Here is a 26,074-nt window from a genome sequence, read left to right as displayed (position 1 = left end):
CTCTTTGGCCTTCCTCTTCTCCTCTTCCCTGGCAGCTCCATATTCAGCATCCTTCTCCCAGTATACCCAGCATCTCTCCTCCACACATGTCCAAGCCATCTCAATCTTGCCTCTCATGCTTTGTCTCCAAACCGTCCAATCTGAGCTGTCCCTCTAATATAATCGCTCCTAATCCTGTCCTTTTTCGTTACTCCCAATGAAAATCTTAGCATCTTCAACTCTGCCACCTCCAGCTCCGCCTCCTGTCTTTTCATCAGTGCCACCGTCTCCAAACCATATAACATAGCTGGTCTCACAACCATCTTGTAAACTTTCGCTTTAACTCTTGCTGGTACCCTTCTGTCGCAAATCACTCCTGACACACTTCTGCACCCACTCCAACCTGCCTGCACTCTCTTTTTCACCTCTCTACTGAACTCCCCGTTACTTTGGACAGTTGACCCCAAGTATTTAAACTCAAATGCCTTTGTCACCTCCACTCCTTGCATCCTCACCATTCCACTGTCCTCTCTCATTCACGCATAGGTATTCCGTCTTGCTCCTACTGACTTTCATTCCTCTTCTCTCCAGTGCATACCTCCACCTCTCCAGGCTCTCCTCCACCTGCACTCTACTCTCGCTACAGATCACAATGTCATCCGCGAACATCATCGTCCATGGAGACTCCTGCCTGATCTTGTCCGTCAACCTGTCCATCACCATTGCAAACAAGAAAGGGCTCAGAGCCGATCCTTGATGTAATCCCACCTCCACCTTGAACCCATCTGTCATTCCAACCGCACACCTCACCATTGTCACACTTCCCTCATACGTATCCTGCACCACTCTTACATACTTCTCTGCAACCCCTGACTTCCTCATACAATACCACACCTCCTCTCTCGGCACTCTGTCATAAGCTTTCTCTAAATCTACAAAGACACAATGCAACTCTTTCTGACCTTCTCTATACTTCTCCATCAACATTCTCAAAGCAAACATCACATCTGTGGTGCTCTTTCGTGGCATGAACCCGCACTGCTGCTCGCTGATCATCACCTCTCCTCTTAACCTAGCTTCTATTACTCTTTCCCAAATCTTCATGCTGTGGCTGATCAACTTTATACCTCTGTAGTTGTTACAGTTCTGCACATCGCCCTTGTTCTTGAAAATCGGTACCAGTATGCTTCTTCTCCACTCCTCAGGCATCCTCTCACTTTCCAGGATTGTGTTAAACAATCTAGTTAAAAACTCCACTGCCATCTCTCCTAAACACCTCCATGCCTCCACAGGTAGGTCATCAGGACCAGCTGATCCTCTTCAAAGCTGCCCTCACTTCCTCCTTGCTAATCCACTGAACTTCCTGATTCACTATCCCTACATCATCCAACCTTCTCTCTCTCTCATTTTCTTCATTCATCAGCCCCTCAAAGTATTCCTTCCACCTTCTTAGCACACTCTCCTCGCTTGTCAGCACATTTCCATCTCTATCCTTGATCGCCCTAACTTGCTGCACATCCTTTGCAGCTCGGTCCCTCTGTCTAGCCAATCGGTACAAGTCCTTTTCTCCTTCCTTAGTGTCTAATCTGTCATACAACTCACCATACGCCTTTTCCTTTGCCACCTCTCTCTTTGCTTTACGCTGCATCTCCTTGTACTCCTGTCTACTTTCTTCATCTCTCTGACTATCCCACTTCTTCTTTGCCAACCTTTTCCTCTGTATAATTTGCTGTACTTCCTCATTCCACCACCAAGTCTCCTTGTCTTCCTTCCTCTGTCCTGATGACACACCAAGTACCTTCCTAGCTGTCTCCCTCACTATTTCTGCAGTGGTTGTCCAGCCATCTGGCAACTCTTCACTACCACCCAGTGCCTGTCTTAACTCCTGCCTGAACTCCACACAACAGTCTTCCTTCTTCAACTTCCACCATTTGATCTTCGGCTGTGTCTTAACTCGCTTCCTCTTCTTGGTCTCCAAAGTCATCCTACAGACCACCATCCGATGCTGCCTAGCTACGTTCTCCCCTGTCACCATCTTGCAGTCTCCAATCCCTTTTAGATGGCGCCTTCTACATAAGATATAGTCCACCTGTGTGCACTTTCCTCCACTCTTGTATGTCACCCTGTGTTCCTCCCTCTTCTTGAAATATGTATTCACCACAGCCATTTCCATCCTTTTCGCAAAATCCACCACCATCTGTCCTTCCACATTTCTCTTCTTGACTCCATACCTTCCCATCACCTCCTCATCACCTCTGTTCCCTCCACCAACATGTCCATTGAAGTCCGCTCCAATCACCACTCTCTCCTCCTTGGGTACCCTCTCCACCACGTCGTCCAACTCACTCCAGAATTCATTTATCCTGACAGAATATAGAGTTTAAAAACCGTGGGTGTGTTCTCTTCTCTCACTTTCCACTTGCATTTGTTGTCTCTCTGGTTTATAACAGATCCCTTGTGTGTGTGGCTGTTACTTTATTTTGGAGTGGATCTTTTTCATTGATCGTCTACTCAGTATTTGAAAGTCCATGTGAAGAATGTATAGATACAGCTGTTGTTGTATGAAAATATATTGTAATACTGTTTAAAACTAAATAAAAATTAAATTTAAAAAACCGTGGCGGTCACTTTGATCACCCACGGTCGTTCTAGTAGTTTTTAAGTTCCAGTCGTTGTTTGGGACTGTTTCAATATTTATTTTCAGTTCTCTTTTTACATTTCACGTTTTATAGGCCTTGTTAGGTTTGTTAGATTAGCAATATGTGTTTTCTGTTTTGTTTTTCAAGTAATATTTTCACTTTTTAAATTTTGCTATTCAAGTTTGACCATGTCTCTGAAGTTTAAATTGGTTAAAAATAGTATTATAGTTGTTAACATGTTAATTTTGGTGTCAGTCGTTTCCTAACAGACATACTAACATATGTAATGCATTAATATCTCAACTGGTATCTATCTTGACAGAATATAGAGTTTAAATTCATTTTGACTGCCCATGGTTGTTTCAGGTAGGAGTGAAGTCCAGCTCATTCTAGTGTCAAAGGAAGTGATTTTTATCCCTTGAATATTCTGCATTTCCCCCCTGTCAGGTCTGTTTTCTTATTTTTATGCATTGAAACATTTGACCATTCCTCCTCTTTCACAAAGAACTGTGATGAACAACAAAAACAAATTGAACAATAAAAAAGAACATTTCAATTCAAATTTCTGAGGCTTCCAAACACCAGGTCTGAACCACGACCTTAACAGAGCCAGTTAAGTTTCACTCTGAGGGAAAGCCTTTGTCTAAAGCAAAGAGCCCTGGCTGATGTTGTTGGCAGTTATGGAGTATAGTTATCTGCAGGTTTTAACCTCCCTCACCCTCAACCCTGCTCCTCCACAAGTTTCTTGATCTTCTCCTCTCCCAAATATGAGTTGGCAATAACATACATATCTGGTACAAAAATTAACTGAAACTACCACAGCTAATCAGATGGGTGTCACCACAGATGATTTAGGGGTGCCACATCTCAGTCTCACTCACCTCCTCTCAATCAGCAGCTATTGCATCCTTCTGTAGAGCCTCCACGTCTTCAATGAGACTGAGTCATCATCCCTGGTTTGCGCAGACTGCTCATGCTAACTACCAGCCTATTTGATTTAGTTCTTTCTCCATCCTTTTGTCTTCAGAGATAGATGTTTTAATTCCCAGCGCCAGTAAACCCTCTCCTGCTTCGCATGCGGAACTGTAGATTTTGACACCCTCCCTTAGGTGGACCTTCAGTTTAGCTGGATAAAGAGTTTGGAATCGGATATTTCTCTCCCTCAGCTGTTTCTTGATCTCAGCGTACTCACGTCTTTTGTAAGGCCGGTGACTAGTCGTGATCCATGTAGACCCTTTTTTCCTCGTGTTGTAGATTTTTCATGCGCCAGGCTTTGGCTAACACCTGTTGCTTATGCTTGTGGTTGACAAATCTCACAACGAGCAACCTCGGGGGAGCATTCTCATCAGCCAGTCTCTGCTGGAGGGACCTATGAGCTCATTCCAGCTGAAGGGGGGAGTGCGACAGTGTATCCCATAGCTCCCGCTAAAATGTGTCAGTCCACAGCACCATGTCCCCTGACTCTGAGCCTTCAGTAACACCGTAAATTCGCAAGTTGTTCCTCCTTGTATAATTCTCTAACTCTTCACATCTTTCCTCAAGTTGCCTCTCACGTCACAGCAGGTAGCCTAGTAGGGGACTGGAGAGGGAGGATCCCTCCTCCACCTGGTTAATCCAGCTCTCCGTGTGGGTAAAATGTTTCCCCATTTTCTCGACGGACTGTCCCAGGGAGGTCATAGGTGATGCGATTGCTGTTAGCTTCTTGTGTTCTCTCGTCTGAATGTTTTAAGCTTGGCCAGTATTGCTGCACTTGCACTGCCCTCCTCTTCTGATCTGGACTCAGGGTTAGCTTTACCTTTAGCCTCTCTGAATTTATCCTTGTTGAAAGAGTTTCAACTTTGTGTCTCGGTTTTTCCTGGTGGAGGACTTCATTTTTTTCCTTCAAGTTTCTGTTGTGGTGACTCATTCAGGCATTAAAAGTCAATCTCACACCACTCTTGAATCAATCATTTTAAGGAGGATGGTGGAATTGGATTTGGGTAGATCACCGCATCACTGACAAGCAGCTGTCTTGTCAGTAGCTAGAACCGGAAGCTGCGTTGACAATTTTGATGGAGTTTTGTCAAATTTCTACATTTCTCACTTCCCCAAATCACAGACACACTTCACAATAAAGAATTTGTGAAGTGTGCCCACCTGAATAGTGACTGGTTTCTTCAAAGCGCCCTTTTCTCCCATACCTTGGCAATGGGTTTACCCACACTCTGCTCCTTAAAATAGGGTCTGGCTAGCAAGGCTAAACGAATGGCTGTACTAAACCAAATAGAGCTGAAGATTCTGGTGGATTCTTATCAAGACTTTGAGAGAGCAGCTACAGCTGAACACACTAAAGGAGGCTATGCTTTTAAGACTGTGAGGGAATTCAATTAGAGACACAGAGAAAAGAGACAAGAGAAAAGTTCTGAACAGCAGAAATCTTAGCCTATAGGTGTCTGAGCCAGAGATGTGTACACATATCAATTCCAGAGAAAAGACAAGATTAATTGACACTACTATATTATGTCTATAAACAGTCTGGTATGTTTAGGTTATATTAATCCTTCACTAAGTGAGAGAATACTAGACTGTGGATTCTGATCATTTCAGAGGCAGAATCTAATCTGTAATGTTTCTGATGTAGACATATTACATGTTCACAATGCTGAGTAAAATTAATGGCTTGAAATATGAGTGATTTATGAATCACGAATTCATCATGTAGTAGACTAATTACACGGACATGTACTATTCATTCAGACAGAAAACAGAACCAGTGGTCGGTCTCACCTGCATACATGTGGAAGGTGAGCCTCTCGATGAGCTTGACAACGGTGCCCGCCTTGATGATGGGGATACCTGACTTGGACTGGACGTTCTCTTCAAACACCACATTCTCCTCGGAGTCTGGCTCAGCAAAGCGGTAGAGCTCTGACTCAGGGAGTCGCATCTGCTCTTCCTTCTCCTCCTGCATCATGGCAGAGTCCAGCATACGCTCCAGCGTGCTACGGTACTGCAGCGAGATCAGCGCTGCCATCCAGCCGTTCTTCTCTTCCGCCGACTTGGCGGCAAACACCACACTGTTCCCATCCTTCAGGATGATCTCGAAGGCGTGGCGGTACTCCCCCTCCTTGTCGTCCTTGTCATTGATCTGGACTTTTCTCATGAAGAACTTCTCCTTTAGGCGGTACTCGGCTGTGGAGCTGGCCCCCGGCAGGCGTGGCTGACCATGGTTGGACTTGCAGCAGATCATCAGTCCATCAAACAGGAAGATGTGGCGCTCGTGCTTGGCACCCACACGCGTTAGCGTACCTTCCATAATGAACTGATTACAGCACTGGCCAATGTCTTTGCCCTCCCAGCCATCAATGTTCTTCTGGATCTCGTTCATCTTCTTGATGGCCAGGTGCTTCCCCTTCATCTGCTGGCTGTAGAAACGGCAAGCCGACTCGCTGTTGTGGCAACAAGAGAAGAAGGATGAAAATGAAAGGATGAGACACAGGTCAGGAGGAGGAGGGAGGAGAGATATGTTAAGGATCCAGGACAAAAGGCAGAAGGTCAGCATCAAAGAGACAAGCTTTGTACTTCTTGACATCTCAGTGTAGAGAATAGTTAAAGCTGATTTTAGGTCTAGTTTAGACAGCTGGGGCAAACTCGTCACAGTGGAACCATTTTCACACCAGTGTTTCTACTTTTTAAATTCTGTTGCGATAACTGATATTACCGCCTTTCGCCACTAGGGGTGGGGTGGCATTCCTTTTTTTATAAATTTATTTCTGATTTTTCCCTTTTTTCTCCCAATTTAGTGGCCAATCGATCCCTATTTTAATTCAAACACCCACCCTCGCACTGTATGCGTTCGCCAACTGCATCTCTCCGGCCGGCAGTCTCGAAGGAGACCGCCTCGCCACTTTCGTGACAAGGCGACTCCAAGCCGAACCACTGTTTTTCCGACACACACAGAGACGCATTCACGTGACGAACACAAGCCGACTCCGCCCCCCTCCCGAAGACAGCGTTGCCAATGATCGCTGCTTCGTCGAGTCCGGCCATAGTCGGATCTGACGAGACCGGGGCGCGAACCCCAGTCCCCATTGGGCAACTGCATCGACACAGAGCCGATGCTTAGACCGCTACACCACCGCGGACCCGGGGGTGGCATTTATTGTGCAGTGCAGATCCTCCACCATCATGTTGCCTAATGACTTTAGCTGACTTAAGGTTAAGAGCTTGATACCAGGAAGTAAAATCTTATCGCTGAGATTGGCATCACAGGTGACTTGTCACACATTCATTATCATCAAACAGCTTTGGAGGGGAAAAAAAAGGCACTTTTCCTTTGTAACTAAAACACAGCCAATCTTGAAGATGTTTAGTTAAGATCTCTTGCGTTGTCCTGATACCATATACCATTGGGAAAACAGCCCACTGTGACAAGCCTACGGCTGGGTTCATGCTACAACCTAGCCCCAATCTTTTGTGTTCAGATACATTTCAGATTTCCATAAGGCCGGATCGAAGTTTTTTTTTATTACCCCCCCCCCCCATTTTCTCCCCAACTGTACTTGGCCGATTACCCTATTTTCCGAGCCGTCCCAGTCACTGCTCCACCCCCTATGCCAATCCAGGGAGGGCTGCAGACTACCACGTTTCCTCCAATACATGTGGAGTCGCCAGCTGCTTCTTTTCACCTGACAGTGAGAAGTTTCACCAGGAGTCGTAGCGCGTGGGAGGATCACGCTATTTCCCCCAGTCCCCCCCAAATAGGGACCCCGACCGACCAGAGGAGGTGTTAGTGTAGCAACCAGGACACATATCCACATGCGTTAGTTAAAGTGTGTTGAACTAGCTAAAGAGTGTTGGACTAGTTACAGTCAACATAGAGGACGAGAAGACAAGGATCCCTTATCATTTCACCGTTTAAATGAAAAGGAAATGTTATTTAAATACATGCATGCTTTAGTTTGTAATATCCTGAAGAAGTCCCGTTTGTCTGTCAGCGATAAAGTAGTGTTTTTGTATGTATGTTGTAACACCACTAGGGGGCGCCATGCAATCTACTGGAAGAGCGATGCGTGCCATCACGTAGACTCAGTGCTGAGAAAGTCCGCCGGTGTCACTCTTCAATACAGAAGAGACAAAACATGTAAAGCCCAAAATCAGCTTCCACAGACCGGATGGTAGAAAGGGACTGGGAAGGCAGCCAGTATGGATCACACCGACAGTGATGACTTTTACATGGTGTTAGAAAAAGTGGATTTATTGTGTTAGTCCGACTAAATCTGGACTTTTAAAGTACATGTAAACGTGTTAGTCCGACTGAAATCGTACTAGATTGAATTTCTGGAAGTGGGATTAACACACCTAGATGATGCGGTTGGGGATGGATTTACTCTGGCATGTATACGCTTCAATCTGCCCCAAACTGGCCTAAGCGTTCTGTGCATGATCCATAGTTCCTGCAGCACTCTTTCATCCAATAGCAACCAGCTGAAAGGGGGCATATCGCCACCTACCGTACCGGGGTCGGACATACTTCCATCAATAAACTGAGTCTCACCGGTTCTTGCATACTGGGACAACGACAGTAGTCCAGTTACATGGCCTGATCAAGCTGTAACCGTAGCTCGCCTTATCTGTGCATGTAAACGCAGTCAGCGTCCTTTAACAAACACCTGATGTGATGAGGTGCCATCCCAGTGCTCCCAGTATTACTGGCCGTGTGCTGAGCCCACGTGACGTCAGAGCATTAACACAAGACATCCGCAGGATTTCTCTGACACCTTCTCATAGTTTATATGGCGTCCTCCATGATGAAGACATCCTGATTAAAACTGACTTTCAGAGACGCAGATGAGCTGGATGAACTCTTTATTTCATATCACCAGCATGAGTTGATATATTGCAATATAACTTCCTAAAAGTGTTTTTACCACAACTTTACGCTTCCTTTAAACCCACTTCAGCCATGATGAACTACTGACGATGAAACAAGACAAAAGCTTTATCGGGGAGTTTTGAGCCTTCAGCCATGTTTCTTTCCAGGTATTAAACTCGGTTTTTTTGTACTTGGTATGGATACTTGGCCAATTACCCCACTCTTCCAAGCCAGCCCGGTCTCTGCTCCGCCCCCTCTGCCGATCCGGGGAGGGCTGCAGACTACCACACGCCTCCTTCCATACATGTGGAGTTCTTTTCACCTGACAGTGAGGAGTTTCACCAGGGGGACGTAGCGCGTGGGAGCATCACGCGATTCCCCCCAGTTCCCCCTGCCCCCTGAACAGACGCCTCGACCGACCAGAGGAGGCGCCGGTGCAGCAACCAGGACACATACCCACATCCGGCTTCCCACCCACAGACACGGCCAATTGTGTCTGTAGGGACGCTCGATCAAGCCGGAGGTAACGCGGGGATTCGAACCGGCGACCCCATGTTGGTATTAAACTCATTTTGAGTGAACTTTTGAGAAGATGAAAAAACTGAAATGCAGGTCAGCTGGCTTTAAGCAACTGGTTATCTCCCTGTGTGCAGGACAAACCCTCCAAAACATCCAGAAGCAGAAACAGAAGGACAAGAATTAATTTCCACGGGAGAAATCTGACAGTTCAGTTTCCATCACTCTTCCTCCACATAATGTTTTTTCACCATCATGTCAACTTGTCTACCTCTAGCTAGCATGAAGAATCTTTCCTGCAATGTTTTCTCAGTTTCTGGCTTTTCTATTCAGCTTTCTAATTCACAAGTTCAAAACTGCCAAAAAGAAGCCAGGTGGAAGTGTAGCGATCAAACGTTGATATTCACTACTGAGAGTTTGTTTCATCCTCAGTATATATCAAAGCAGGGGGCGTCCGGGTAGCGTGGCGGTCTATTCCATTGCCTACCAACATGGGGATCACCGGTTCGAATCCCCGTGTTACCTCCGGCTTGGTCGGGCGTCCCTACAGACACAACTGGCTGTGTCTGTGGGTGGGAAGCCAGATGTGGGTATGTATCCTGGTCACTGCACTAGCGCCTCCTCTGGTCAACCGGGGCACCTTTTCGGGGGGGAGGGGGAACTGGAGGGAATAGCCTGATCCTCCCACATGCTATGTCCCCTTGGTGAAACTCCTCACTGTCAGGTGAAAAGAAGCGGCTGGCGACTCCACATGTATGGGAGGAGGCATGTGGTAGTCTGCAGCCCTCCCCGGATCAGCAGAGGGGGTGGAGCAGAGACCGGGACGGCTCAGAAGAGTGGGGTAACTGGCCGGGTACAATTGGTGAGAAAAAGGGGGAAAAGTCTTAAAAAAAAAAGTATATATCAAAGTGGTGCAGAAGGCGGCTCTGTGAGCACTGCAGCAGGATGAAGTTTAAGAATCTGTTAAGGCAGCAGTTCAGCTGATCAGGTCCACCATTAAACCATGTAGACTCAGATCACTCAGACTACAGGCAGGTCTCCTTCTCTTCGGGGCAGATGTGAGGAAGGAGGACAGACAGTCGGGAGTTCGGCACAGACGTCAGAGTCAGTTCGAGCTACGGGACAGCCTCGGTAAAAAAGGAGCTCACACTTTATTTCTCCCTCTCAAATGCATGTCTGCCATCCTGAGAGGAAGAGGAGGAGAGGAAGGAGTTGGCAGGAAAGCCTGTCTTCATAGCGACATCTCAAAGAGGAACATTGGGATATGGCTTAGTTTACAGAGCGCCACCTCTAGGGGAATGGCCATATTACAATATCTCCACAAACAATAGGTACTACAGGAAATAGTAACAGCAGTTCTACTCAACACACCACTCACACTGCGTCCCAAAACATGTCATCACGCTCTTTCATCAAGTCAACAACTGTTGTGAAAAATAAAGTGTGTTCTTACTGAGTTCAGACACAAAAGGACTGCTGGTACAGGCCGGCCGCTAATTCTGTTTAGCCCCTGCTAAGACGCGTCTTACGCAAGCTAGCAGGACTGATCTGGCTCTGCAGGCAGAACCACCACTTTGTTGCCGCCGTGCTAAAGAAACAAAGTTGCAGTAGAAGTCATCAGTCTGGGACGTTGAAGCCTTTATTAAACACGGCAACACATCTGATGTCGTACAACGGCGCACACCTACCGTAATATAAGCCATCCTTTCCCCATGAAAACAATAGCGGAGGACAGGCAGGAAAACAAGGTGACGTCTGTCACCTACGTCCTCATAGTCTCCTGTCCTCAGTCCCGAATCGCTGCTCCACCATAGTCTGTCTGTCTGTCTGTCTGTCTGTCTGTCTGTCTGTCTGTCTGCTGCTGCTTCAGCTCCCACACATCCAACTCCAACTTCATGTGAAGCAAAACCTCTCTCTCCCCCCTCTCCTCCTCTCTCTCCCCCCTCTCCTCCTCTCTCTCCCTCTGTGTGTGTCTCTCTCCCCTCCCTCTCTCCCCCTCCCTCTCTCTCTGCTGGCCTATTCTGTCTTCCTAACAGAACAATAACACATCAGCAGCACAGCCCAGTTCCTGACGCAACTTCCCTTTCACAACACCGAGCCCAGTGACCAACGACCCCCCCCCGGTGGCTATTTTGGGTCCTGAGGGAAAGGGGGTGGGGGTGAAGGAATGGGAGGGGGGCTCGGACAGCACTGGGACCGGGTTGGTTTGATACATGTACATGTACATACGTGCGCAACGCACACGCACACACGCACAAACACACACACACACACACACACACACACACACACACACACACACACACACACACACACACACACACACACACACACACACACACACACACACTAATGTATGATCACTGTTTACCTTTAAACGCCTTTCCTACAGATTACTGGTAGTGTGTGTGTGTGTGTGTGTGTGTGTGTGTGTGTGTGTGTGTGTGTGTGTGTGTGTGTGTGTGTTTGTGTGTATTTGTGAGGCGACCAGGTAAGTATGTAAATGTGACCCCATTCCTACACTTTTAAAATCCAGTCTGTTCCCAGACGGTAAAGAGCTGACCAGATTTAAAGGTGCTGACCTGTCTTCATTATGATGTCTGCAGTCGACTGTCCACTAGACCACATCACTCCATACCTGTCCACTAGACCACATCACTCCATACTTGTCCACTAGACCACATCACTCCATACCTGTCCACTAGACCACATCACTCCATACCTGTTTACTAGACCACATCACTCCATACCTGTCTACTAGACCACATCACTCCATACCTGTACACTAGACCACATCACTCCATACCTGTCTACTAGACCACATCACTCTATACCTGTCCACTAGACCACATCACTCCATACCTGTCCACTAGACCACATCACTCCATACCTGTCTACTAGACCACATCACTCCATACCTGTCCACTAGACCACATCACTCCATACCTGTCCACTAGACCTCATCACTCCATACCTGTCTACTAGACCACATCACTCTATACCTGTCCACTAGACCACATCACTCCATACCTGTCCACTAGACCACATCACTCCATACCTGTCTACTAGACCACATCACTCCATACCTGTCCACTAGACCACATCACTCCATACCTGTCCACTAGACCACATCACTCCATATCTGTCTACTACACCACATCACTCCATACCTGTCTACTAGACCACATCACTCCATACCTGTCTACTACACCACATCACTCCATAACTGTCCACTACCACATCACTCCATACCTGTCTACTAGACCACATCACTCCATACCTGTCCACTAGACCACATCACTCCATACCTGTCTACTAAACCACATCACTCCATACCTGTACACTAGACCACATCACTCCATACCTGTCCACTAGACCACATCACTCCATACTTGTCCACTAGACCACATCACTCCATACCTGTACACTAGACCACATCACTCCATACCTGTCCACTAGACCACATCACTCCATACCTGTCCACTAGACCACATCACTCCATATCTGTCTACTACACCACATCACTCCATAAATGTCCACTAGACCACATCACTCCATACCTGTCTACTAAACCACATCACTCCATACCTGTCTACTAGACCACATCACTCCATACCTGTCTACTAGACCACATCACTCCATACCTGTCTACTAGACCACATCACTCCATACCTGTCTACTAAACCACATCACTCCATACCTGTCTACTAGACCACATCACTCCATACCTGTCCACTAGACCACATCACTCCATACCTGTACACTAGACCACATCACTCCATACCTGTCTACTAGACCACATCACTCCATACCTGTCCACTAGACCACATCACTCCATACCTGTCTACTAGACCACATCACTCCATACCTGTCTACTACACCACATCACTCCATACCTGTCTACTAGACCACATCACTCCATACCTGTCCACTAGACCACATCACTCCATACCTGTCCACTAGACCACATCACTCCATACCTGTCCACTAGACCACATCACTCCATACCTGTCTACTAAACCACATCACTCCATACCTGTCTACTACACCACATCACTCCATAACTGTCCACTAGACCACAGCACTCCATACCTGTCTACTAGACCACATCACTCCATACCTGTCCACTAGACCACATCACTCCATACCTGTCCACTAGACCACATCACTCCATATCTGTCTACTACACCACATCACTCCATAAATGTCCACTAGACCACATCACTCCATACCTGTCTACTAAACCACATCACTCCATACCTGTCTACTAGACCACATCACTCCATACCTGTCTACTAGACCACATCACTCCATACCTGTCTACTAGACCACATCACTCCATACCTGTCTACTAAACCACATCACTCCATACCTGTCTACTAGACCACATCACTCCATACCTGTCCACTAGACCACATCACTCCATACCTGTCTACTAGACCACATCACTCCATACCTGTCTACTAGACCACATCACTCCATACCTGTCTACTAAACCACATCACTCCATATCTGTCTACTAGACCACATCACTCCATACCTGTCTACTAGACCACATCACTCCATACCTGCCCACTAGACCTCATCACTCCACACCTGAACATTATTCTACATTGATAACACAAGGTGACGGCTGGTTGTATTTGTATTTTTACAAATGACCAGGTTTGTGATTTTATGTAAGACTTCTTACTGCAGTCAAGAGAAAGAGAGCAAAGATGATAAGTGAGGGAAAGGGAAGACGGATGGGGGGGGGGGGGCAGAGGAGGAACTGTATCTGTAGAGGGGAGGAAGGGGGGTTGAAGACAGGGGGCACCAGAGGAGAAGGTGCTGAGGAGGTGATGTAGGCCTACCTGACCCTCCTCTTGGCCAGGTTCCTGGAACAGATGCGCTCCATGCTGCTCTGGAGGATGAGGAGGGCGGTGATGGCCTGCTTCAAACACTCCTTGTCTTCCTCATCCTCGCTCTTCTCTTCCAGTTGCTGTGAGGGAAAGCAGAGGGGAGGGGGAGAGGTCAGGTGGTTTATCCGCTGGGGGAGGGGGAGGGGGATCTGTAAGGCTGAACTCATGAGGCAGATTAGCAGCTGTTCTGTTCCTCCGTCCAGCCTTCTTATTCTCCAAGCCTCCCTGTTTTTACTGGAATTCCCTTTGCAAAGCTGCAGCTTCTAAAAAAAACACCAACACAGCTTCCAAAATACACCCCAACGTTCACAGTGGTACTTCCTATTTCTCTCATGGTAAAAATGCCATATTTAATTCCTTTTCCCACTCACAGCTCTGGAGTAACAAGTATTCAATGTATTGACGCTATGCAGTTGCTCCTCTATACATCAACTGCCAAACATTCTCATGTATGGGCACAGGAAATGCATCGTCTGCCCCAAAAGGAAGAGAAGAAGATGAAGTAAAAGGAACCCACGTCAAAAGCGACAGGTGCTAAAACAGAAAGCTTAACATGATCTCACATTTAACTAGGTTGGACCAAAAAGCTTGACATAGACTGATATGTTGTTCCATATCAGGAATCAGGAACACTTTATTTGTCGTTTCACCTCATGTACTTGCACACATGAAATGAAACGAAATGCCATTTCCCCCAGCCCACAGCAGTACAACATACAGACAAAAACACATCCAAGAACTACAAGAACACACATATTCAAACTAACACATATATCCAAACTAAACAAACAAAAAAACAAAAAAAATCACTGTCCAAGGGAACGAATGCCAGCCAGGATGACTGTCAGAACTGCCGGTCTGCATGGGCTAGCAGTTAGCGGGGCAGGCTTCCACGGTGTTTCTTCTTCGGGCGCAGCTCCAGGCAGGGCCGTGGTCCCTGGGCCCACAGGACACAGCAGACCAAGCTCCCCCAGCCGATCCAGCGCCAGCTCTCCCAGCCAGACACCCTCGACACACCTCCCCGCACTCCACACGACGACACCAAAAACACAAGTCAACACCAGGCGCTGCTGCCAGACCGCCCTTGATGTTATTGGAACTGTCGGTCTGCATGGGCTAGCAAATAGCTTAGCCTGCCCTGCTTCCGCATCTTGTCAAGACCGCCTTCGGGCGCAGCTCCAGGCAGGGCCGTGGTCCCTGGGTCCACAGGACACAGCAGACCAAGCTCTTCCAGCCGATCCAGCGCCAGCTCTCCAAGCCATCAAACAAAGACATGGACAAAGACACTGCATGGACGGTACTGGGTGAGGCCACCGCAAACCTAAGTTCACACCGCCATCTTCCCAAACCGGTTCTAGGTGAGGCTGCTGCAAACGAGTGTTTGCGCTGCAATATTCATGCAAGGAACCCACATGTCAAAAGAAATAAGTGCTAAAATAGAAAGCGTAACATTATGTAACAGTTAACTAGATTGAATCAAAAACTTGATATCGACTGACATGTTGTCCAACATGACCATGTCAGATGACAGGTTCATCAGTCTTCTCTCTACAAAATGCCAACATCACCACTGGATGATCTTGATGTTGATGTTAAACCAAATTCTGCGACCGCAAAAATTGCAACCCGCACGTGAACCTGTTTTGCACATTCAGGATCATGTGTTTCTAATGGAACTCCAGGATCTGCAGTATGAAACCCAACTGCTGAAGAAATCACAGCCTTTTGTCTGGGAATTTGAAGCTACCTGCTGCCCATTAAAAAGTAAACATGGTTTGGTTTAATGTCAGGGTCATCTAACATGGTGGGGATCCATGTTGACAGGACCTCAGGGACTTTAGCCAAGGTTTCAAGTTGAGAGCAGAACATGTTAGCAGGGATGTTCTACAGAAACCGTTATGAAAGCTCTACCTCTAGAGGTGGTTCTGGTCCAGTTCAGCTCAAAATGCACATTGGAAGACATTCTGTTGCATTGAACTTTGGGGAAAAAATGAGGATGACTACCTCAAGATGCCGAAATGTTGAAATATTGGTGAGTGAACAAATCCGTCCTTACAGGAACCAAGGAACTGGTCACATCCCAGGCCTCTTTCTCCTTTCTATCTCCAACAGAAAGGGGCCGCTGTAAGAATTTTCCTTGGCAAATTAAAATAATTGGTGGCTCTCTGTGGTGCTAGTATCTCTCTCCTACACCTCAGATAAAAGCTCAAATGCCCAAACATTAAAGACAACTAGTTTTCCCTTCAACAGACTCCCTCCACTTCAAACAGGTGTTCTAACAACTGTCCCCGAGTGACAGCAGGAGCCCTGCATTTCCTACAAACTCCTGCCTGGTGTTGATGAGAAAAGGCAGGATTTAATAACGATCAAACAGGACCAGAAACACAGCACTTTGCAGAGAACAGAGGCAGAAACAGAGCTATCCAGAGTTCAGCCTGGAGTAAGCTGGAGAAAAATGACCAAAGACTTAACCCTCAACCTGAACCAAGGAGCTTAGAGCACTGCGGCAAATATCTACCAGCCATCATGGAGACTTCCATTCACACCAGTGCGTATGAGGCTGCAGGGCCCTGCTCAGACTGGGGAGGGTTCATCAGCAGCTGGTAACTTAATCTGGTGGTAAACACCGTCTCAACACCAACAGCACGGTGGCGCAGTAGGTGAGTGCTGTCGCCTCAGAGCAAGAAGGTCCTGGATTAGAACCCTGGGGTTGTGAAACCTTGGGGGTCACCCCAGGTCGTCCTCTGTGTGGTGTTTGCATGTGCTCCCCTTGTCTGTGGTGGGTTTTCTCCAGGTGCTTTGGTTTCCCCCACCATCAAAAAGACATGCATGTTAGGGTTTATACTCCTGTCTGTGCCCTGACCAAGGCATGGCAAGATGAACTGGAGTTGGTCTCCGGATGCTGCACGATGACTGCCCACTGCTCCTAGCTACACAGCTAGGATGGGTTAAATGCAGTGTCATTTCCCCATGGGGAAAATATATACATATAATATATAATATATATAATATTCATTATCCAAACTGCTTATCCTGCTCAGGGTCACGGGATGCTGGAACCTATCCCAGCAGTCATTGGGTGGCAGGCAGGGAGACACCCTAGACAGGCCGCCAGTCCATATGTATATACATATATACAGTGCAACCGGAAAGTATTGACACCCCTTCACTTTCCCCACATTTTGTTATGTTACAGCCTTATTCCAAAATGGATTAAATTCCTTTTTTTTTCACATCAATCTACATACAATACCCCATAATGACAAAGTGAAAAAGGTTTTATAGACATTTTTGCAAATTTATTAAAAAATAAAAAACTGGGGTCCGCGGTGGTGTAGCAGTCTAAGCATTGGCTTTGTGTCGATGCAGTTGCCCACTGGGGACCGGGGTTCGCGCCCCGGTCTCGTGAGATCCGACTATGGCCGGACTCGTTGAAGCAGCAATAATTGGCAACGCTGTCTTCAGGAGGGGGGCGGAGTCGGCTTGTGTTCGTCACATGAATGCGTCTGTGGGTGTGTCGGGAAAAGCAGTGGTTCGGCCTGGATTCGCCTTGTCACGGAAGTGGCGAGGCGTCTCCTTTGAGACTGCTGGCCGGAGAGATGCAGTTGGCGAACGCATGCAGTACGAGGGTGGGTGTTTGAGCTAAAATAGGGATCGATTGGCCACTAAATTGGGAGAAATTAGAAATAAATTTCTAAAAAAATATATATAAAAAAACTGAAATATTGCATGTACGTAAGTATTCACACCCTTTGCTATGACACTCAAAATTGAGCTCAGGTTCATCCCGTTTCCCCTGATTATCCTTGAGATGTTTCTACATCTTGACTGGAGTCCACCTGCAGTAAATTCAATTGATTGGACATGATTTGGAAAGACACACACCTGTCTATATATGGTCCCACTGTTGACAGTGCATGTCAGAGCAGAAACCAAGCCATGAAGTCAAAGGAATTGTCTGTGGACCTCCGAGACAGGATTGTATCGAGGCACAGATCTGGGGAAGGGTACAAAAAAAATTCTACAGCTTTGAAGGTCCCGAAGAGCACAGTGGTCTCCATCATTCGTAAATGGAAGAAGTTTGGATCCACCAGGACTCTTCCTAGAGCTGGCCGCCCAGCCAAACTGAGCAATCGGGGGAGAAGGGCCTTGGTCAGGGAGGTGACCAAGAACCCGATGGTCACTCTGACAGAGCTCCAGCGGTCCTCTGTGGAGATGGGAGAACCTTCCAGGACAACCATCTCTGCAGCACTCCACCAATCAGGCCTTTATGGTAGAGTGGCCAGACGGAAGCCTCTGCTCAGTAAAAGGCACATGACAGCCTGCTTGGAGTTTGCCAGAAAGCACCTAAAGGACTCTCAGACCACGAGAAACAAGATTCTCTGGTCTGAATGCCAAACGTCACGTCTGGAGGAAACCAGGCACCTCTCATCACCTTGCTAATACCATCCCTACAGTGAAGCATGGTGGTGGCAGCATCATGCTGTGGGGATGTTTTTCAGTGGCAGGAACTGGGAGACTAGTCAGGATCGAGGGAAAGATGAATGGAGCAAAGTACAGAGAGATCCTTGATGAAAACCTGCTCCAGAGCGCTCAGGACCTCAGACTGGGGAGAAGGTTTACCTTTCAACACGACAACGACCCTAAGCACACAGCCAAGACAACAAAGGAGTGGCTTTGGGACAAATCTGCGAATGTCCTCGAGTGGCCCAGCCAGAGCCCAGACTTGAACCCCATTGAACATCTCTGGAAAGACCTGAAAATAGCTGTGCAGCGACACCCCCCATCTAACCTTACAGAGCTCGAGAGGATCTGCAGAGAAGAATGGGGGAAATACCCCAAATATAGGTGTGCCAAGCTTGTAGCTTCATGCCCAAGAAGACTTGAGGCTGTAATCGCTGCCAAGGGTGCCTCAACCAAGTACTGAGTAAAGGGTGTGAATACTTATGTACATGCAATATTTCAGTTTTTTATTTTTAATAAATTTGCAAAAATGTCTATAAAACCTTTTTCGCTTTGTCATTATGGGGTATTGTGTGTAGATTGATGAGAAAAAAAAGGAATTTAATCCATTTTGGAATAAGGCTGTAACATAACAACAACATGTGGGGAAAGTGAAGGGCTGTGAATACTTTCCGGATGCACTCTGTGTGTGTGTGTGTGTGTGTGTGTGTGTGTGTGTGTGTGTGTATATATATATATATGTGTGTGTGTGTGTATATATATATATATATGTGTGTGTGTGTGTGTGTCTATATATATATATATATATATATGTGTGTGTGTGTGTGTGTGTGTGTGTGTGTGTGTATGTATATATATATGTATATAAAATCCAGTGAGCTGAGACAGTACAAGCCTGTTTCATGCCATAAGAAATCATCAGCTGTCAATAAAACTACTCGGGAATGAACATACCATTTACTGCCTAGTCATGCACATCACGTGCACCACATCCAATGGGGAAGGGAGAGGTGCAACGTTCAAAAATTCAAAATCATGTGATCGCTAACGGTGACGATATTATTTGTTGAATATTAAATGCTATATTCTTTCCCGTGTAGCTTTATTGACAGCCGATGATTGCTTATGGCCTGAAACAGGCTTGTACTCTCTCATAAAGAATGTACTTGACTCACTGGATTATTTTGCTCCTTATTTGTTGAGCACTTTCTCTACTGTTGAGTGTTTCTTTTACAAAGTTACACTACCGTTCAAAAGTTTGGGATCACCCAAACAATTTTGTGTTTTCCATGAAAAGTCACACTTATTCACCACCATATGTTGTGAAATGAATAGAAAATAGAGTCAAGACATTGACAAGGTTAGAAATAATGATTTGTATTTGAAATAAGATTTTTTTTACATCAAACTTTGCTTTCGTCAAAGAATCCTCCATTTGCAGCAATTACAGCATTGCAGACCTTTGGCATTCTAGCTGTTAATTTGTTGAGGTAATCTGGAGAAATTGCACCCCACGCTTCCAGAAGCAGCTCCCACAAGTTGGATTGGTTGGATGGGCACTTCTTGCGTACCATACGGTCAAGCTGCTCCCACAACAGCTCAATGGGGTTCAGATCTGGTGACTGCGCTGGCCACTCCATTACCGATAGAATACCAGCTGCCTGCTTCTGCTCTAAATAGTTCTTGCACAATTTGGAGGTGTGTTTAGGGTCATTGTCCTGTTGTAGGATGAAATTGGCTCCAATCAAGCGCTGTCCACTGGGTATGGCATGGCGTTGCAAAATGGAGTGATAGCCTTCCTTATTCAGAATCCCTTTTACCCTGTACAAATCTCCCACCTTACCAGCACCAAAGCAACCCCAGACCATCACATTACCTCCACCATGCTTAACAGATGGCGTCAGGCATTCTTCCAGCATCTTTTCATTTGTTCTGCGTCTCACAAACGTTCTTCTTTGTGATCCAAACACCTCAAACTTGGATTCATCCGTCCACAACACTTTTTTCCAGTCTTCCTCTGTCCAATGTCTGTGTTCTTTTGCCCATCTTAATCTTTTTCTTTTATTGGTCAGTCTCAGATATGGCTTTTTCTTTGCCACTCTGCCCTGAAGCCCAGAATCCCGCAGCCGCCTCTTCACTGTAGATGTTGACACTGGTGTTTTGCGGGTACTATTTAATGAAGATGCCAGTTGGGGACCTGTGAGGCGTCTGTTTCTCAAACTAGAGACTCTAATGTACTTATCTTCTTGCTCAGTTGTGCAACGCGGCCTCCCACTTCTTTTTCTACTCTGGTTAGAGCCTGTTTGTGCTGTCCTCTGAAGGGAGTAGTACACACCGGTGTAGGAAATCTTCAATTTCTTAGCAATTTCTCGCATGGAATAGCCTTCATTTCTAAGAACAAGAATAGACTGTCGAGTTTCAGATGAAAGTTCTCTTTTTCTGGCCATTTTGAGCGTTTAATTGACCCCACAAATGTGATGCTCCAGAAACTCAATCTGCTCAAAGGAAGGTCAGTTTTGTAGCTTCTGTAACGAGCTAAACTGTTTTCAGATGTGTGAACATGATTGCACAAGGGTTTTCTAATCATCAATTAGCCTTCTGAGCCAATGAGCAAACACATTGTACCATTAGAACACTGGAGTGATAGTTGCTTGAAATGGGCCTCTATACACCTATGTAGATATTGCACCAAAAACCAGACATTTGCAGCTAGAATAGTCATTTACCACATTAGCAATGTATAGAGTGTATTTATTTAAACTTAAGACTAGTTTAAAGTTATCTTCATTGAAAAGTACAGTGCTTTTCCTTCAAAAATATGAACATTTCAATGTGATCCCAAACTTTTGAACGGTAGTGTATATTGAATAACTATATAGCGGTTTTTTTTCTGAAACCGTCAATGGTGTTATGAGTGCTCAACTAATTATATATATATATATATATATATATATATATATATATATATATATATATATATATATATATCACAATCAAAAAAGGTCAGTGCCAGTGCACTGTTGGTCTGACCCCAGGCTTTTTATACAGAGTTGTGTTCATTTCCTCCCAAAGTCCAAAGACAAGAATAAAAGATTCTCTCCTATCTCAACTAATGCCTTGAGCAAGGCATCGGACGCCCCGCGGAGCTGCTCAGTGTCCAATTAAGACTTTGATTATACTGTGAACTCCAGCCGTAGAAGACTGTGTTTGTACTGGTCAGCTCCCAGTGAGCAACAGTAGAAGACTGTGTTTGTACTGGTCAACTCCCAGTGAGCAACAGTAGAAGACTGTGTTTGTACTGGTCAACTCCCAGTGAGCAACAGTAGAAGACTGTGGTTGTACTGGTCAGCTCCCAGTGACCAATAGTAGAAGACTGTGGTTGTACTGGTCAACTCCCAGTGAGCAACAGTAGAAGACTGTGGTTTTACTGGTCAGCTCCCAGTGACCAATAGTAGAAGACTGTGGTTGTACTGGTCAACTCCCAGTGACCAACAGTAGAAGAGTGTGTTTGTACTGGTCAGCTTCTAGTGACCAACAGTAGAAGACTGTGTTTGTACTGGTCAGCTTCCAGTAGCCAACAGTATTAGACTGTGGTTGTACTGGTCAGCTTCCAGTGACCAACAGTAGAAGACTGTGTTTGTACTGGTCAGCTTCCAGTGACCAACAGTAGAAGACTGTGTTTGTACTGGTCAGCTTCCAGTGACCAACAGTAGAAGACTGTGTTTGTACTGGTCAGCTTCCAGTGACCAACAGTAGAAGACTGTGTTTGTACTGGTCAGCTTCCAGTGACCAACAGTAGAAGACTGTGTTTGTACTGGTCAGCTCCCAGTGACCAACAGTAAAAGACTGTGGTTGTACTGGTCAGCTTCCAGTGACCAACAGTAGAAGACTGTGTTTGTACTGGTCAGCTTCCAGTAGCCAACAGTATTAGACTGTGGCTGTACTGGGAGGTGTGGAGCTGTGTGCAGGTAAAGAAGAGTCTGGATCAGCAGCTTTCTTACCTTCAGGATCTCAAAGTGGTGCAGGCAGTGGTAGACTGGAGTGAGGAGTAGCCGGGGGAGAACATACTGCACCGCCTCTTTGAATCCTTCACAGATGGACTGAAGGGAGGAGGAGAGAGAGGAGCTGGAGTTAAACAAATGCAGACATGACCAGATTTTTCCTGTTGGTTTTTACTTTTCTATCCTGTGTACAGAGAGAGACTTCTCAGGCTATACTGCACTGCTTGGATGTAAGTTATATATTTCAATTACCCCACTCTTCCGCATCATCCCAGTCGCTGCTCCACCCCCTCCATTGATCCGGGGAGGGCTGCAGACTACCACATGCCTCCTCTGATACATGTGAAGTCGTCAGCCGCTTCTTTTCACCTGACAGTGAGGAGTTTCACCAGGGGGATGTAGTGCGTGGGAGGATCACGCTATTCCCCCCAGGTCCCCCTCCCCCTGAACAGGCACCCCGACCGAGCAGAGCAGGCGCTAGTGCAGTAACCAGGACACATACCCACATCTGGCTTCCCACCCGCAGACACAGCCTATTGTGTCTGTAGGGACGCCCCACCAAGCCGGAGGCAACACGGGGATTAAAACCGGTGATCCCCGTGTTGGTAGGGAACGGAATAGACCGCTACACTACCCGGATGCCCCAGTTTTTCTATTTTCTATTCTATTTGTTGCTCTCTCTCTCTGATGCTAAGTACCTGCTACACTGTTCTGTTTTTCTTAGCTTGTACACTTATGACATCACTTCATCTTTCCTCCACACGTGCGGGTGTGGGCGGTGATGCAGCCTGCTGACAACACGGCTGAGCTGCTGGGTGGTGATGGTCAAGCATGTGTGCACCTATCATCAGAAAAGCTTCTGGAATCCTGAGCAGTCTCTGGACAGCTTTCAAGCTTTTAAAGGATAAAATCATAATGAGTTTTTGGAGGGAAAAGCATAGATGGAGGTTGGTCTGTTAGTGGACATGATTACCTCGACTGCTGATTCACAATGAGAACCTTCTGAGGTACTGACCAATCAGACAGACAGTCAGAGGGACAGACAGTCAGACAGTCAGTGAGTCAGTCAAACTGACAGTGGGTGGGTTTAGGTGTGGGCTGACCTGGAGGTAGAAGGCTGCTCCAGGTTTGGAAAGCTGGCTGAGGAAGTGGTCGTGGAAACCGGAGCGCAGGATGTCCTGAGCGTATGTCTCATAGGGGTCGAAGGCCAGCTCCTGAGAATCAAATGTCACATCTGTCACCTAGTGAAACCCTGGCCTATGATTGGTTGACTTAAGACATATTGTGGGACATACACCCTGCCTCCAACCAGCTCAAACTGGCTCTGATCCGGTTTAACACTAGAATGACCGGGATTTCACTATTTCCTAAAACGACCTTAGGCGGTCAACATGACGGTCGGTTTTTAAACCCTATATTCTATCCAGATAAATCAACTGACATATTAATGCATTACATATGTTAGTATGTCTGTTATGAAACTAACTGACACCAAAGTTAACATTTTAACAACTTTTAATACTATTTTTAAACAATTCAAAATGGCTGCTGTCCAACGCCTGTAAATACTGCAATGCCTCGGTGGTAGTCAGGATGCGTCTGTAACGGCGTCTGTAACCAGACATGTTGCAATAATCACAAATCAGGTTTAGACTATTTGTCTGCACTGGAGAACGCAAGTGTGTTTCTAGGACAGAACATTGAACTTCACGAAGGAAATGACGCGACCAACACACGTCATAAATACTGACATGACGCACACCATCACGCTCAAATTACCTGTGGTCATTTTGACCGTTCATGGTCATTTTAGGTAGATCTTATCATCACTTTTTTGTGCAATTGATTAATTTTGACCACTCATGGTCATTTTAGGTAGATCTTATCCTCACTTTTTTTGTGCAATTGATCTAAAACTCATTTTAATGTAAATTTATGCAATTTTAGCAGCATTCAGGGAGCGGCAGGTCTGTATCTTTTTTTTCCCACAAAGTTATTAAACTTTGAAAATTCAAAACCGTCAAAATGTCCGCCTTGGTCGTTCTAGTGTTAACCAGCGCTGCATCTGCAGCACCTGGATTTCCCATCTGATTTTCTGATTTGATCTTTTTTTTGGATTGTTCTGAATTCATTGTTGTTTGTCCTGATTTAAAAAGCATTATTGTAATTATATCATCATTACACATTACAATTATCATTCTCATAATAACAATATCTCACTCACACACACACACACACAACACACACATCGGCGGTCACTCGGGGTTGAGTATGACCGTCCTCCCTCTGGGTCTTCAGGTGGGTGTAGAGGCCGATCCTGGAGCTGCATAATGGGAGGACGCCTGCACGTGACAGCGTTTTACATGGAGTGGCTGATGCACCTGCAGCCACCACACGGTCCTTGGCAGGGGTGGCCAGAGTCCAATGGCATGGAGAATCAAGACGGTTGGGGACTGCCCTCTGTTGCAGCCTTCATCCACCTTCACTGCCGTTGTGACCTGGAGACATCTTCCTCCAGTTCCACCGCTGAGGTCTTTGTTGGATCGCACTTCGTCTGGAACCTCCCCCTTGCAGGAGCCAAACTCCAGATGTATAGTTCTTGGGATCACTGGGACACACAAGCTTCTCCACCAACGCAAGGGGCCATCCAGGGGGAGACACACACATGCACACACACACACACACACACACACACACACACACACCTCTGCCAGGTCTTCAAAGCAGCTGCCCACCAGAGGGTGTGGGCTCCCCTCATCTGTCATCTCCACAGTGTCTTCAATCAACCCCAACAGCTTCACTGTTACCTCATGGATGTCCACTATACGACTGAAGATACTGTCCACATCCTGGAGACACAAGAAATATACCGTCTACATCCTCTCATGTGCTAACAAACAGAAAGACAGACGGGCTAACAGGCAGACAGACAGGTTAACAGACAAACAGACAGACAAGTTAACAGAGAGACAGACAGGTTAACAGACAGTGCAGTGGACTCTTACGTGCTGAGAGAAGAGCATGGGGTTGGAGGAGAATGGTTCTCGAAACACTCTGATAATGAGGTTGAGGTGGCGGACATATTGGCGGCCCTCAGCCATGAAGCTCTTCACCAGGTCATAGTAGGTCTGCTCCTCACTCGCTAGCGGCTCTTCATCCATCAGAGGAAACCCACTGATGTCCTCTTCATCCTGGTGGAACATGTCCATCAGAACCTGCAGAGAGAGCGAGAGAGAGAGCGTGAGAGAGGGGGGGGTATGATGTTTTAGGTGGAGTAGAGTAAGAACGCTGTTTTCTATGTATGCGAGTGTGTCTGTGCTTACATGTGTATGGTATGTGTGTAAGTGTGTGCGTGTGTGTCTGCATGTTTGTGTGTGTTACCTTATCAGCACACATGGCCACAGTGATGTCCTGTTGGCAGATCTCAAAGTGTCGGATGTTGCGGACGTAGTTTCCTGCCAGTTTGAGGATGTCTGCCGAGATGTACTCCAGCACGGCCACCATGTACACTGACACCTGGTGGTCGATCTTATAACCCAGCACCTCCTTCCGATACAAGGCACCATGGGAAAAAATATGAGAAAAAATGCTTTAGAACTCCCACCCTGGACAGAGGAAGTCTGTTCCTTATTCGTATTCATTTGCTCTATTTTCTGTTATTTTATGGTTTATTTCTTTTATATTACATTCAACCCGAAACCAGAACAGTGACACAGGCAT

General features: G+C 46.4%; 1 protein-coding gene across 1 annotated transcript in view; it reads right to left on the bottom strand.

The window, feature by feature from the left end:
* LOC130112639 (son of sevenless homolog 1-like) overlaps window positions 1-26,074 on the bottom strand; it is a 97,232-nt gene that overhangs the window by 33,953 nt on the left and 37,205 nt on the right. Inside the window, exons 4-10 of the mRNA XM_056280090.1 lie at window positions 25,736-25,900; window positions 25,360-25,569; window positions 25,060-25,203; window positions 23,458-23,568; window positions 22,355-22,453; window positions 13,842-13,969; window positions 5,385-6,046 (exon numbers count right to left, since the gene is read on the bottom strand). Of these exons, the coding sequence (XP_056136065.1) occupies window positions 5,385-6,046; window positions 13,842-13,969; window positions 22,355-22,453; window positions 23,458-23,568; window positions 25,060-25,203; window positions 25,360-25,569; window positions 25,736-25,900 (1,519 nt within the window). The remainder of the gene's footprint in view (window positions 1-5,384; window positions 6,047-13,841; window positions 13,970-22,354; window positions 22,454-23,457; window positions 23,569-25,059; window positions 25,204-25,359; window positions 25,570-25,735; window positions 25,901-26,074) is intronic.

This window comes from Lampris incognitus, chromosome 5, assembly GCF_029633865.1.
Source record: "Lampris incognitus isolate fLamInc1 chromosome 5, fLamInc1.hap2, whole genome shotgun sequence".
NCBI lineage: Eukaryota > Metazoa > Chordata > Actinopteri > Lampriformes > Lampridae > Lampris > Lampris incognitus.
Note: the sequence above shows the minus strand (reverse complement) of the source record. Positions and strands in the feature narration are given on the sequence as shown.